This window comes from Anoplopoma fimbria, chromosome 16, assembly GCF_027596085.1.
Source record: "Anoplopoma fimbria isolate UVic2021 breed Golden Eagle Sablefish chromosome 16, Afim_UVic_2022, whole genome shotgun sequence".
NCBI lineage: Eukaryota > Metazoa > Chordata > Actinopteri > Perciformes > Anoplopomatidae > Anoplopoma > Anoplopoma fimbria.
In genome coordinates, this window is record NC_072464.1 from 13,063,167 (window position 1) to 13,078,350 (window position 15,184).

The 15,184-nt window shown below is 37.1% G+C and overlaps 3 protein-coding genes across 4 annotated transcripts; 1 reads left to right on the forward strand and 2 right to left on the reverse strand.

Moving 5' to 3' along the window:
• Positions 1-352: 352 nt before the first annotated feature.
• On the reverse strand, positions 353-2,685 carry LOC129105128 (plasma membrane ascorbate-dependent reductase CYBRD1). Its single transcript, XM_054616026.1, has 4 exons — positions 2,442-2,685; positions 1,655-1,863; positions 1,101-1,255; positions 353-1,005 (listed from the first exon to the last, which is right to left on the reverse strand). The coding sequence occupies exons 1-4, from the start codon at positions 2,626-2,628 to the stop codon at positions 726-728; spliced, it is 831 nt and encodes a 276-aa protein (XP_054472001.1). The 5' UTR covers positions 2,629-2,685; the 3' UTR covers positions 353-725.
• A 581-nt stretch (positions 2,686-3,266) lies between these two features.
• On the reverse strand, positions 3,267-8,628 carry dcaf17 (ddb1 and cul4 associated factor 17). Its single transcript, XM_054616025.1, has 14 exons — positions 8,500-8,628; positions 8,310-8,413; positions 7,715-7,805; positions 7,492-7,628; positions 7,303-7,381; positions 6,697-6,786; positions 6,505-6,612; positions 6,200-6,302; positions 5,949-6,091; positions 4,822-4,931; positions 4,560-4,647; positions 4,377-4,460; positions 3,950-4,105; positions 3,267-3,864 (listed from the first exon to the last, which is right to left on the reverse strand). Exons 1-14 carry the CDS (start codon positions 8,626-8,628, stop codon positions 3,757-3,759), a joined length of 1,530 nt encoding a protein of 509 aa, XP_054472000.1. The 3' UTR covers positions 3,267-3,756.
• Positions 8,629-8,634: 6 nt separating this feature from the next.
• mettl8 (methyltransferase 8, methylcytidine) lies at positions 8,635-14,957 on the forward strand. 2 transcript variants are annotated; one of them, XM_054616022.1, is made up of 10 exons: positions 8,635-8,729; positions 10,226-10,382; positions 10,653-10,744; positions 10,838-11,202; positions 11,376-11,425; positions 12,460-12,520; positions 13,598-13,737; positions 13,994-14,100; positions 14,227-14,292; positions 14,674-14,957. In XM_054616022.1, the coding sequence occupies exons 2-10, from the start codon at positions 10,231-10,233 to the stop codon at positions 14,826-14,828; spliced, it is 1,188 nt and encodes a 395-aa protein (XP_054471997.1). In that variant the 5' UTR covers positions 8,635-8,729; positions 10,226-10,230; the 3' UTR covers positions 14,829-14,957. The 2 variants fall into 2 exon arrangements, with proteins under 2 accessions (XP_054471997.1, XP_054471999.1); XM_054616024.1 differs by lacking the exon at positions 8,635-8,729 and adding an exon at positions 9,921-9,948.
• The last annotated feature ends 227 nt before the right edge of the window (positions 14,958-15,184 follow it).

Here is a 15,184-nt window from a genome sequence, read left to right on the forward strand (position 1 = left end):
AAATACTCTGTGCAATACAATAGTTATAATAGTTTCTGTCTGTATATATAATATTTAAGTTACTGTGGATTCTTTACTGTTTTTTTATTGCTCATTTGCTTATTTATAATTACTTATTTTTGATCTTGTTTTTTACTATGTCTCATGTTTGCACTATCCTCTATGCTGCTGTAATCCTGTAAATTTCCCCGCTGCGGGACTAATAAAGGATTATCTTATCTTATCTTATCTTATTTGAAACAACCAGAAACTGGTGCTCATACTATTTGTTTACTGTGTTCTATTGTATGGATATTTTTCTCTTTTCTTTGCATATATTTCTAAATAGTCAATGACTATAAGACGCTATATAAGTTGCAAATATTTATTGTAAAATGTAGGTTCTGTACACATAAAAAAACCCAGATATGACAATACAAATGGATTAAGAGTGTAGAAAAATTATTATATAATGATTATTGGCACAGTGTATGTCAACAAAGAGTATTCACACATCGCATGAATCTTGTTATAAAGTAGCTCACCATTATTTGCAATAAATGTTAGAGAAAACTAATACAAACAAAATGAAACACATACCTCAATGAGCACAAGAGAAAGGTATATATTTGGAACGATAAGGATAAATAGATTTCTTAGTTTTTACCTCATCTGACCACTGTAGACCTGTTATACATACATTCAACACTGAAGACAGTAATGACTCCTAGTCAGTTATGTTGTAATCAGTTTTCCTGATCCTCTAATTTGTTACTCCTCCTTCTGACATCCCCACTGGGCTCAGCGTCAGCTCCATCAGATAGCTCAGACAAGGCTGGACCGATTTTGCTGCCTTCGTCACCTTCCCCATTGGTATGCAGAGTATGCAGGATCTGGTCACTTGGGCGTTTCCAAGAGGTTCGAGTGGCAATCCAGAGGATAAGAGCCCCAAAAAGCACCAGGAGGACTCCCAGAACATTCACGAAAATTGCCTCTGGGGGAGAGTCCTTGTACTTTGGGTTGCTCCTTGGTGATGAGGAACAAAATATAAAGTTATCCCTGCTCTGAAGTAGCACATTAACATTATTTATAAACTATTAGACGCTTTTTTTTTTACTTACAGGCCAAAAATGAGTTTCTCTGTGATGCCCATGAGTGCTACAGCGATTACACTGCCAAAGAGTAGAAGACCAGTGTAGACATGGAGGGGCATAAACGCTGCTCTCCATGATGCAGGTGTAAATGGTATCAGGTACATGCCAACTCCAAGAACAAGCTGCCCATTGAAGGAGAAAAAAAAAATACACCTATCAGATATTGTACTAAACCAGACTGTTGTTCACTATGACTTGGCATTTTAGGAAGAGTAAGCTTTTCAGGGTTGCTGTGTATCTGAAGGTCATTAGCTGACAAGAAGTAAACATGGACCCAAGTGGTTGCTAAGAAATGCAATTCTGTTGAAATTGTCAATGAAATGTTTTAAACCAGTACATAGTTCCATAAAATATTATTAAAGATGGTAAGCTAAAAGTACAGTGTTTTGAAACATGCAACAATAAAGGTGCTAAATGGTTAAACAATGTACTTTTTATTTCCAGCACTGCAAAAAAAACTCAACCGGGGGCCTGTGTTCACTTTTCATTACTTAAAATATTTTGAAATAGAGTTTATTTACCTGTAGACAGAACAGTATCACTGCTGCTAGGCCAAGCCAGCTGTGCAAACTGTACATGTTGGGGATTTTGGCAGCATTGTGGAAGTCAAAAACGGCCACCATCGATATGACAGCAAAAATGAAGGCTAGTAAATGTAAGCCTGCATGGATGAACTTCATCAACAGTTTGCTGTACTGCCAGGTCCACGGGAGTCTGTACACAATGATGGCTGCAAGAAAAGACACATTCAGACAATTCCTAATCCAGATATGATGGATCATTTTTTAATTTAGAGAATATTAAAAACATTTTTGCTTGGAAAAAGTAGGCATCTGCCATTACATTGTTTAAGAGAGGTGTTCATGCATGCCAGGCACACATTAAAGTGTGTTATGAAAGGTGTAGTTGATGGTAAACACTATAAGAAGCCTTACTATTGTCATCATATAAGTTACTTTTTAAGTGCATGCTTACTGTAGGTGCAAGATCATTGCTTCCTTGAGAGCCTGTATGCTTATGCAGGCTAGATGCTGAGCTGTATTGTCATACTTAATTACAACATATTAGTTATCATTTACTCAAAACGTGCTTATTTGTGGTTGCTACACTATGCGACTCAAGCTGGTGGACTTTCATAAATACGCACTCGTAATCAGTAGCAACTTCTCTCCTTGAAATTTGAGCCTTGTGTAACATGCCTTTGAGCAATCTTTTCTTCCAGTTGTTTACATCTCTATAAAGGAAAAACAACACCCACATGTTTTTTTTTTTTCACAACACGTATTTAAAGAGAAAGACTCCTCTCACCTATTCCCTGCAAGAAAATAAACCCGCTGACTATCAGCACCGGATGCCAGTTGAATTCAGCCGATCCTCCGTCCCAGGCTAAACCATCTCTGTAGTGAGAAACCCATATTCCCACGAATATTATGGAGACGATCCCGAGGGCCACGGCGGCGGAGAGAGCGACCGCGAACCGTCTGATGTTCTCCATCGCCGTCAGTGTTCAGAGACTTGAGCAGCTGCTCTCCGAACTACAACAACTTCAAGTGACGGCCGTTTGAGGAGGGACCTCGGTCACATGACCCAGAGAGCAAATGTCTGGAGGGAACACGTTTTGTAATTTTGCTGGTTACCAAAGAGTCCAGGACTAATTAAATACAAGACAAAAACACATTTTTGCACTGTCATTCTCTGACACTCAAAATCCTCAGTGATGCGTTTGAGTCATTCTTCCAAGTCATGTTTTTACTATTACTACAGCTATGTTCTTGACCACTTCTTTAAATACTTTTGTCTTTGTTTATGTTCATTTCAGTTTGTTGGATTTAGTTATCTTTCTATAATGTAAGCTCAGCACACTAAAAAGGGCTCTTGTTCTTCTTTGTGTGAATGAGGATTGTAAGTTATATAAATTTAAGTTGTGTGTGTGTGTATATATATATATATATATATATATATAACTTATTAGTAGTTAAATAAAAAACAAACCTTTGCTTATAACCAACTTTTGCTAATAACTTCAAACTACAGCATATTACACATTTGGGCACACTTGTAGCTTTATACGAAAGCTGCCATTTCAAATTTATTAATTTGCTTATTTGACAGTTATACTTATTTGAAGTTAAAATATCAGTATAAAATACGCAAAATATAAACATGCCTGAGTTTTCAAGAATGTTCATTAACATCTGTAACAAATGGACAGGTTGCGCCACACAAACACAATTGGTACTGTGGGTTGTGAAAGCAAGTAGTCAATAATGCACAATTTTGATGACATTGCATAAAAGCCACTTTTGAATACGTTACTATTTAGTTGAAAATGGTTGGTACACAGAAGGATGCAGAAATACAGAGTAACTTGGAAAAATATCAGAATTTAATTGAAAAGAAAGAGTAATGTTCATAGGTGTGAGAGAGAACATGTTAATCAGTAATACAGCAACGAGACGACAATGATTCAAATCACAAACGATGATTATCTAATCGAATTCACACAATGGACATGACACAGTAATCCAGATGTTAAAAAAACAGCAATATGAGTTTTACAGAAAAGCTGTATAAAAAAACAAGTTGGGAACAAATATTTACATTATCTTGAAAAATAAAAGCCTTATTTTCTGGCAGCCTTGAGCTTGTAAACATGGCAGCAGAAGCTGGTGTTCTTCTGTTCAATATGAACAACTGTGTCTTTGTCGAAAAACAACTCATGTCGATATGTCTGAAATAAATGAAAAGAGCACACATGAATCAATATGCACAGACACTTCTTCTTAAGGTTGGTACAGCGATGCCCGGTAACTCACCTCGTCCCAAGGTTCAACCAGAGCCACAGTCCGCAGTAACTGCCCGCTCTGGTTGTCGTGCAGTCGGATTTGGGCTCTTCCTTCTCCCTCCTCACCATTAGTAACCACCACTGCCAAAAGGTCCAGCTCGTCCTCATATTCCACTATGCGGAAAGTCTGTAAAATTCATTGTTCACTTTTGGTCTTTTAATGACATTTGTTGACAATAAGAAAAATATAGATTGTGAAGAGACCTTAAAAAATATGTGAGATTGGATTTTATTCCTGGCTGCCAAAGAGAGTATTTGTATGTTCTACTACCACAATGTTAAACTATATAATTTACCTGAACCCTACTGTGTGCTTTTACATCTATCTTTTAAAAACAGTGCAGTACGTATTTTCTTTACAGAGATACCGTGACAATAATAAAAGGGTAATCCTTTACCTCTTGATCTGGGTCATCATCCAGCTGATGAAATCTTTTCTTCACCGTTCGGCCCGATGAGGTGACTGTGACTTGTGAGGTGGGCTGCAGTAGATGGAAAGCCGAAACATTCAATTTTAACCGCACAAAAGTATATTGTGAGTACAGCCTATAGTTTGCTAGTAGGTAAATAATGACACTTACGTTGTTGTTTCGATGGATTTTCATGGCAAAATCCTCAACTACCTTTGATGGTAAACTGTTGTTTAGCTCACCAAGGATTTTCAAGACACTTGGAGGAGGAAAAAAACGTATTGAACATGTCAAGTATAATAATATTTAAAAAAAACATGTATCATACAACATAATATTGATGCTTTTAGTGGCAGGGGCTAGAAAAAAACTACCACAACACCTTTCAACACTTTCTTTATTTTGTTATATAAATGTTGACTGTAGCACTCACTTTATGGTGGCAGGTCCAACATGAAGGATTCTTCCTGAGTCGTCAGGGTGAAAGAAAATCCCGTCACTCTCTAAAGAGCAGCAGTTCATGTTTTGTATTCCATTTGATGCCTAATGTCATAAAATCACAATAACTCATTAACCCAGACATGCATTATTAATTGTATAGCAAACTGCACATAGTACCATGAAGGTACCTCTTACAGTTTTAACAAATAACAGAAATCTTGCAGGCAAGTCAAATATGATTTTATTTCACTTTGACACTACTGAAAAGCTTTTTCTGTGATGTGTGACTGGATTTGTGCACTTCAGTCTGCAAAACATCAACAACCTGTGCACGCACCACAGAGTTCAAGGTAACACTTGACTTATGTCAGTGTTACTCCACTCAGACTCTGTTGTTTGAGTTCAGCTTAACCACTGTAGACTTAAGAGGGTGGTTGTGAAATGTGTTGCAACTTTGTAGAGCTTTAATTAGGGTAATAGTGCTGTTTGATACTTGGAAATATTTCAGGTGGGTTATCAATTTGCTAATTAGGTTTCTGATAATGATGTGTGTATCCTATCAGTTCAAAATAATACCATAAATGTAGCTCTGTTTTGCACCTAAATATGCAGTATTCTTTACCAGTATTTAAGGCGCACCACATTGATCAGGGCAAGAAAAACTATGGTTTATTCTGTTTTGGAAAATGTGCCTGCTTAAATGTGATTTTATGTTTTTCCAAACAATATCTTATGCAGCCCTGGTTGCTGGCAATTGTCTCTGGTAAGAAATAAATATAAAAAGTGTCATCAAAGACACTGAATCCGGAATAAACTACAGAAGAGAATCTTGTATAACACATGGAGAGAAGATCTGCACAATGGTGTTCTGAATAGTGATCACAGGTTTGGTTTGGTTCTGTCCTGCGCTGTCCGGCAGCTGAATACAAAGACTGTCACAAACATCTGTGGCCCTTCTTACACTGGCAGTTTCAATAGCTCTGGCCAATATGGTGGTCTATTACACAACAAGAAGGGGAAATGTATCCATCATTGCCATTCACATGCTTCATTTTGTACTCATATTATTATAATAAATTATTGGAACAATCATGGTTAAATAGGATTTTTTAAACTTACCATAGTGCTGTCCTTGAGTGAACAGATGTGGTGAGTGCCCTTGTGATTTTTATGTGGTGGCGTGTAGATGTAATGCCATGGGTAGCCTCCAATCTGGACACTGTTGTTGGCACATGATACCTCGAAAAGCACTGGAGGCCAATCTGCAAATTGTGGCAAAAAAAACTGCCACATTTACTTTGAAATGAAAAACATTTTTGTATACAGTGGCCAAGTAGATCAACTAAAACACAAAAAACAAGTGGACTTACCTGTGATCTGTATATTTACTGGGATACCAAACGGAACATCTCCCACAGTTTTGCCACCAAGAAGTGAACTTGGCATCCCAAGCGTTAGCTTCTCTGTCGAGTACTGAAAACAAAGAAAATGTTCATCAGATACAAAGAGCTGTCAGCTGCAAGATGAACCAGAAGAAAAGTATAACACTGAATATACAAATATTCACATATATTACATTTTCAGAAACGTATTTCTAATGCCATGTTTAAAAATCTGATTAAATAAAATATTCAGATTGCTCAATAGTATGCAGGAAACTCTCTTAAATACCCACCCTTTGAACAATGTGCTCAAAGCTGTACAGTTTCACTGACTTGTTGCTGTAGGACACCACAAGGACACCTTGGGACAGAACAACATCAGTAACACCATTTCCAAATACCTGAAAGAATAAGATTTACATTTTTATAATAACATATCACTCCCTCAGGCTTAAAAATAATAAACCACAAACAAATCTGCATACCTTTTTGTTGATCTCCAAAATGCCAACAATTTGTAAGGGAAAGACATGAAAGATGGCGAGGTGCATCACCGTATTCTGAGTGATACCTGCCTGTGAATAAAAAAATTCTGTCATTTTTCCCCCTTCAGAGATCTATTTCTGGCTCGCTGATGCATGACAAAGATAATTTAAGATAAGATAAGTAGTAAAGATAAATAGAAAGAATTAACAGCTGAGCAAATCAATTCATCGATCCCCCCAAAAATTACGGGAAACAATTTTGTAATTTTATTAAGCAAAAAACTTTCGCTGGTTCTACCTTAACAAATTAGAGAATTAACTGTTTTTTTATGATTTCCTGATTATTGTTATTTCAATATTTTGGGGTTGAGGACAAAATTAACAATTTAAAGACATCACCTTGAGCTCTGAGAAATTTTAATGGGTAATCTTTTGGAGTTGCAGCCATTGACTAGTGATACCTAAAATCCCTCACTGATAATTACACAATCTTATATTGGGTTTTTTCCCCCTAGATTTATTCATTATTTTTTAATTCACAAACTGCCGATAATCCATGTACAGCAAGATGGCACAACACTTGACCCATAACACACAATAACTTACCTGTCGTGCTAAAGAGGTTTCTTTGTTTTGAACAGATTTAACGTAAAACATCTCTTGAGAAACATCCCAGCCGAGATACCTACCAAAAAAAACAGCATATAATAAGGTTAAATATGAACTTAAACTAAAAATAAGCTACATTTATGTATCGTCACTGTAGGAACAGAGAACTCATGGCCTTGGCAATACCTGAACTTGTGTTTTGAAGACAGGTAAACTCTCTGCAGCTCCTCTCCTGTTTCAGCTGAAAGGCGATAGAGCCAGTTATTGGCGCTCAAAGCCAAGAGGCTGGGTTTTTGATCAGAGGGGGAGGCTAATGTGCTGTCCTGTCAAAAATACAAATTAAACAACAATCTGAACATGGGATGTTAAAATCTAGTATTAAAAAAATCAGCTTCAGTTTGTCACTTACAAGTGGGCTCTGACACAGCAAGGCATCTTCAAATTTCTCCAGTTTAGATCTCTTAGGCAGTTTGTATAGAAGTTGAGGCTCTGCATGAACACTGAAACCAGAAGATTGAATCACTCATTGTTTGTCAGTGTATAAACATTACTCCGTTGTCGGTGTCCCTTACATTATTACGCCTGAATGCCATGTACATAAACATGATGAAAATATACACAAATTTCACATTGCTCCAACAACACAGCACTTTTCATTTGGTCGATTACCTTAATAAATTGGGTACAATTTTATTTGGCAATCTATGTATACCAAAATAATAAATAAAGGCAATATTTCATAACTGAGTTGCACTGTTTCAGTTAAACCATGGTGTGGAATTATTGCTTTCTTTTAGTAAGTCATTTAACTGCGTCTCACATCTGTCCTGCAGTGATCCTCAGATTTTGATTTCTTCAGAGTCACATTACTTAACTCATGTATGATGTGACATTTGTATGCCCGTCTTAAAGATGCTGTATTTCATCTGTAGCTCTCAGGTCTTATTTTGTGTGCTGAACACCAACAACAACAACAAAAAAAAAAGTTAAATATAAATACTCACCAGCTGTAGCAGCTCTGGTAATTTTCAAAGTAGATTTTACCATTCTCATACATTATTGTAGATTTTGAGCTCTTGTTCCATACTTTAATGAAATCCCTGTTGTCCTGCAATGAGAAATAAAACAGTATATTATGAATACATTGAAACAAGCTGGCTACAGTTAAAAGTGCTCAGTATTTTTCTCCATTACCTGGAGTAGGATACCTCTAAGGAGCCTCATATTGTGTCTGAGCAGAGTCCCAGCATCCCTGATGCCTCTACTCCTCCGGCTCAGCAGCTGAGAGGCGTTCACGGCTCTTTCACTACGGGACAGCGCCATCAGCAGGTGGCTCTTGTTTCTGCAAGAGGACTGTCCTGTATCATGACAGGAGACAGGAGACAACAACCCAAGTTGACCCCCAAGAGCCCAGGCAGAGCCAGGTGAGGGCGACGGGGTTTCCCAGCCCGTGATAGCGATGCCGTTCACTGAGTGTCCATCTGTCCGACACCACTGTGGAGCCTCCTCCTCTGTAGCTCAGCTGCTAGCTAGCTAACGGGAAAGGGTACAAGCTAACGCTAACTAAAGTTAGCCATGTGGAGCTCGAGCGCCTCGATATCTTGTTTACTTGGTTCAAAAGTCCCACCTGGTTTCTTATATATGACCTAGTGGTAGTGGAACAGGGGGGTTGCCGAGAGCAGAAACAAATAAGTGATATTAAAGTTAAAAGTGTGTGGAATAATCTCGCATCAGTTTACGGCTTGCTAACTGTACACTCGCTCCATATTTGTAGTCCTTCTAGAGCGTCTTCTTCTGGTTCAGGAATTAAGGCACACGGCGTCCATCTTGGAACGTTAGCGCCCTCCTTTCGAACGTTGTTACGTTGCCATGGAGCATCGATGTATTACCACCACTGACTGTATGATTACCACCCATTAAAATGTAGTTTTATTTCCCCTTAAGTAGCTTTGAAATAAAAAAAAAAGTTGATACTATTTCATTTTCAAAACCATTTTATCAAAAACATCTTAAACAATCTAATACATATAACAATAACAGTTAAGGACTTGACCTTTAAATAGTCTGCAGTATATTATCTTTGGACAACCAAAAAATGTGTTTTAACAGAGTACACAGTGACCATTGTCTTATCTTTAAATTCTATTTAACATAGATATAGATATATTCCTTTATTGATCCCCATGGGGGAAATGGTGTTGAAGCAGCTCAACTACAGAGAAACAGATAATAAATTAAATAAAAACATATTATACAATAAAAATGTACAGTATATCTGCATGGGGGGGCTGGTCAGCATGATGACAGACTGTGGTCTCCGCTGTTGTTGTACAGTCTGATGGCAGTGGGCACAAATGAGCGTCTGAAGCGCTCCGTCCTGCTCTTCGGTGGAATGAGCCGATGACTGAATGAGCTGCCCAGCTGCCACAGTTCCTCATGGAGAGGGTGAGAGGGATTGTCCAGGATGGCTCCGAGTTTGGCCTTCATCCTCCTCTCACCCACTGACTCCAGACTGTCCAGCTCCAGACCCACCACAGAGCTGGCTTTCCTCACCAGCTTGTTGAGTTTGTTGGCATCTCCAGTCCTGATGCCACCACCCCAGCACACCACAGCAAAGAAGAGGGCGCTGGCCACCACAGACTGGTAGAATGCCTTGAGCAGTTTACTGCACACACTGAGCGTGCAATGGTGGTGCATGATTCAGTGTCTCAATTTTGTTTTTCCATTAAACTGGACATTGTTCCTAAAAATAAATAAATAAATATTAAGATGTTGATGACAATATATAGCAAAATATTGCCTGAAGAGTAAAAATAATATTTAGTTTGCATTGAACAACACCAGCTCCAATAAGTCCTGTTTGCTGTAGGTGCACTGTCAAAGCATTGTAAAATATGTTACTCTTCTTGCTTTTTTACAGAATAAATGCATAAACTGCAGAGTTTCCCTGTAGCCAAATTGGCTAAAGTTTTCGGGAGATTGTCGTCTAGACTACAAAGTACAGGAGGAAGACCTTCAGCTCCACTTGGTTCACGGATTCTGACCAATAATGATGACATCTTTAAGCACAACATGTGGTCAGTGATGTACTGCAGTACTTCTTAAATGTGTCACCCATCTGTATAATAATCTGTTTTATGGAGATAGTAGGATTACAAAATAGGTGTGCCTACTTTTAACACATCTGAACTGAGATTTATGGTTACAGTTAAGAGTTTTCTGATAAACTTCAAAACGCAACAGTGGTTTTATATGTTACAGTTTTACATTTTCTTTTATTTGATTATGTTCATGAGTTAGTTGAGCAGATGTATCAACAATATCATTTGTAATGCTTTATTTATTAGGGATCATGTGCAATGGACAGAAGAGGATAAAGAAAACGCACGGCAGAAGGCAAAGGAAAATTCCTGCATACACATTCCTTTAGAGGAACAAGGCAAGAATGTATCCCTGCAAAAATAATAGCTTTTTCAAATTAGATTGGATTTGGGTCAACCTTTTGAAAATATAAAATATCTTCTCCACACAGGTAAATTTGACACAGAGGCTTGCCAATACTGGGACAAGTTTTACAAGATGCACCAGGAAAAGTTCTTTAAAGATCGCAAGTGGCTCTTTTTAGAGTTCCCAGAACTGCTTCCTTCAGGTGCAAAAAGTCAAACCACAAACGGGTGTCTCGGTGATCAGCAGGCGTCACACCCGCAACCGACTGGATCCAGCCCAGACACAGAGACCAGACACCAGCAACACAACGGACCCACGAACCATCACAGAAATACAGACACTCCTAATCATCAGACAGAGTCCTGTCATGGAGCAGCACCAGATAAAAATGAAGCAGCCATACAAACTGCTACTTTCCCTGGCCAGCATGCATCTTTCAGGATCTTGGAGGTTTTCAAAACTGTTCACATGGATTGATTTGAATTCTGATTGTTTTAACATAGATTGTCGCATGTGGACATTACAGAATTGTTTCAATAGTAGGCTGTAAGGTGCTAAACGTGTTAGATAACAGCACTTAGAAATAAATAACAAATGCAATCAATTATATATTTTCTTCACAGGTCGGCTGTGGGGTTGGCAACAGCGTATTTCCAATTGTTAATTCCATAAAGTGAGTAAATATTTAATATTTCCATATATATTCCATTTAAGTTAACCTTTTCAACACCATCAATGTGGATCAGGTCAATATTCAGTGCAACATATGTTTACAAAAGCAAAACATTCAAATGCATACAATAATGGGCAGTAAAATATAGTTATCCTTACCATTTTATTGTTATAAGTGCACGCGCCATAACACTATCCAGCTACACATCCTCAATCAGCACAAAAATATGGCTCACTAAGAATTATAACATGTATTATTACAGAACTGTGCACAGGAGCAAGATATAGTCAGTATAAAAGCATGAAATGTGCCCATATTGCTTGTACTGTTTAAATACATTTTAACATTGACTGTTGGAAAAAATGATATCATGAATTTGAAATACAAGCTGCAACAAATGTGGGAACTTAAATCCAAAATACATGGGGTATTAATCTGTGTATCATTACAAAATACATTTTTAACTGGCCTCACAGCATGCTTTAACAATGGCTCTGTTCTAATCAAGTGTGCCAGTAAGCCATGACAGTGTGAAAGTGAGCCAGCATACACAATACCAGGACCTTGACCCATTTCTTATTTTCCTACTGTGTCATGTCAAAATGTCTTCTGAGAAAAAGGCCCTCTTGTGCTTCAAGGACTCCTGGAGGGTGGCCTTGGAATTGCATAATCCGCACTAAAATCAGTTTGTGGGTAAAGAAATTAGTGAGAGAAGAATAGAGGAAGCATTTTGTTGGTAATAGGAGGGACTTCAGTTTTAAGTTCAAACCAGAGGTGATGATTCAACCATCATCAGAGGTGGGGAGAAGTGCTAAAGTGTAACACACCGTGAGAGTTTCTCTGCCAGTTTATAATTCACTAGTTGTCAATTTAGTATTGGCAATGTGGCCTTTAAACACTTTTCACTTCCTATTTCTGTAACAATCTGTCCATTAGTTTTTCTAAGAAGGCATTTATAAAAAATTTGGCAATGTGCAGTTGTACTGTATTTGTAATCAGTCAAGGGTTGTTAAACTGGCTGTTCTGTTTCACAGAGAAACAGACGCATATCTATACTGCTGTGACTTCTCCCCATGTGCCATTCAGCTGGTCAAGGTAAGCTTTGCTAATATTGCTATTAGGTATGAACATACACAGAATAAAGTGTATTGAGGTCAAAACATTTTTTCAAAGCAATTATGACTAATATCACATAAATAAATATATAAAAACAGGAAAACCACCAAAGCTGTATGAAGTCAAACTAGGAGTGATGTATTTATAGTACTAACTGTGGTCATGTGGACAATATGTTCTGGGTATTTCCATCATATCCAATTAGGATTCATTCATGTCATAAACTGCTAAAATATTTAGACAGATTACATGAACTTTTGATGAAGCAATACATTTAATTCATTCATTGTAAAGCTATTGTTAATGTCAATCTTTGAGCTTTCCAAAATGTCAAATGTCTAATTCAAATTATTTTTTATAGTTAAGACCATTGTTCCATCCCACAATGGGCACACTTGATGGTAATGCAGAATAACTCAAAGCTCTGCCTCGTAGCTACAGCTGAATCAATCAATTAATATGTTAAGAAAAAAGAAGAGGAAAAGAGAATCATGGGTCTTAAATTGGTTTATGTTTAAAATATCTTTTCAATGGGGCTTGGCAAATAACTGATCTAGTTTTAATAGTTTCAATCCTGAACTAATATGGGATATTTTTCTTTTTATATTCTGTAGCTTTCCTTGATATCCATTCCCGAGCTGATTATTCTTTTTTATATTTAGTGGAAAAAAACATGTTTTAAACATTCATTTCTCTGTCGCTCTATATATACAATATAAGATAAAATCCTGAGGGAAAAGGAATTATATTTAATATAATATACATAATCCGATGTGATATATCTATTGGATTATATATAGCAGCATTCCTTGTGATACTGTATATTGTCATTTTTTTATTTATTTACAACACATTCAATATGATAATGATAGCTAAGTAGAAAGGAGAAATTAGTTGTCGTTAGTGCTGTGACATTTATTAATATTATAAATGTTATAGTCTGCAAAAACAAACATTGAACAGTTGTCGAAATCTCTATGAGCCACCACTTGGAAATTGACTTTGTGTTACTATAAAACAGTCTTGGATCCAGCCTTCTTTATTTTCCTCATATAGGACCATCCAGACTACCATGAGTCTGTGTGTCACGCCTTTGTCCATGACATTTGTGAGGAGACGGCCTCCTTTCCCTTCCCTCCTCAGAGCCTGGATGTTATTCTGGCAGTCTTTGTGCTCTCCTCCATTCATCCGGAGCGGTAGGTGAAAATTAAAAGTCAGAGGAGAGCCTATATTATTTCTTACGTGTGAGGCCCTGATGTTTAACCCTCCACAACCCTACAACACCCCCGACCCCTCTTCACATTTAGCTTTGTCTGAATCATTACAGTCATTACATAACCTAAATATATATCTAACTGTATTATTTCAATTAGTACTAAATATTAACTGTACAGTGGTTAGGTTGACATTTGAGGAGCAGCAAGGTTTTGATAATTGACATTTCACTGACAGAATGCAAGGAATTGTGAACCGACTATCTACATACCTGAAACATGGAGGGATATTTCTCTTCCGTGACTATGGGAGATATGACTTCTCACAACTCAGGTTTAAAAAAGGTGAGCCTCCAAATGGTAACACACACCTGAATACAGCCATTTTAATTTGTTTAATATTCTGTATGTTTTTGACAACTGAATGTTTTTCATCATAAATTGTTTAACCCTTTAATCTCTTACAATCAGGACGGTGCTTATCAGAAAATTTCTATACACGAGGAGATGGAACCTGCGTGTACTTTTTCACTAAAGGTATTCCAAACCAAGAGATCTTCATCTCATCACTAGTAGTTGCTGACAGGACCTTAGCTACTTTTGAGGACACTGGGGTGATACCCTTAGTATTATCTCTGTTAATCTGGAGGTTTTAGGAAAATTTGGGAGGGTTAATTTACATGGGCAGGTATTTGGGGGTATTGGAATATGTTTACACAGTATATTTAAAGGTTCTCTATACGGGATTCAGGACATTCAGGACATTTGCTTTGTAAAGATTAAGTGGAGTAATGTCTACCTGAGCAGAGAATGAAGTCACTCTGCCTCTGTGTGTGTTGTAATCTATTGAACCAATTTTTAAATGATTTATTTATTTATACATATATTCATTATTATTATATATATTTTTTTCTACAGAAGAGGTTCATAACTTATTTTCCAATGCTGGACTGGAAGAAATTCAAAATCTGGAAGACAGACGACTCCAAGTGAACAGAGGAAAGAAAGTTGCAATGCACCGAGTTTGGATGCAGAGCAAGTACAGGAAATTATATCCACCTCCACCATCCTAACATGCCACTACGCACTGGATTTTTGTTTTATAATTTGCTCTATGCATTCAATCCTTGCATTTGTTTTTTTTTTACCAAATGAGTATGTGTACTACAACAAAACTGTATGCAATAAACATATCAAATGAAGCTACGTTATCTGGTTTTCAATACTTTAGATCACTGTATTAATATGTAGAGATGAGTATAATGATTATATCAACATCATATTGTAAGGTCCTATGGGGAAATTCAGTGAACATGCATTAGAATTTAAAAATGGAAAAATCTGATTTACAATTTTGAATCGAATAAAATGCTAGATGATAGTTTTTACATGATAAAAAATACTTGTGACGTGTCAAAATTCTGACACA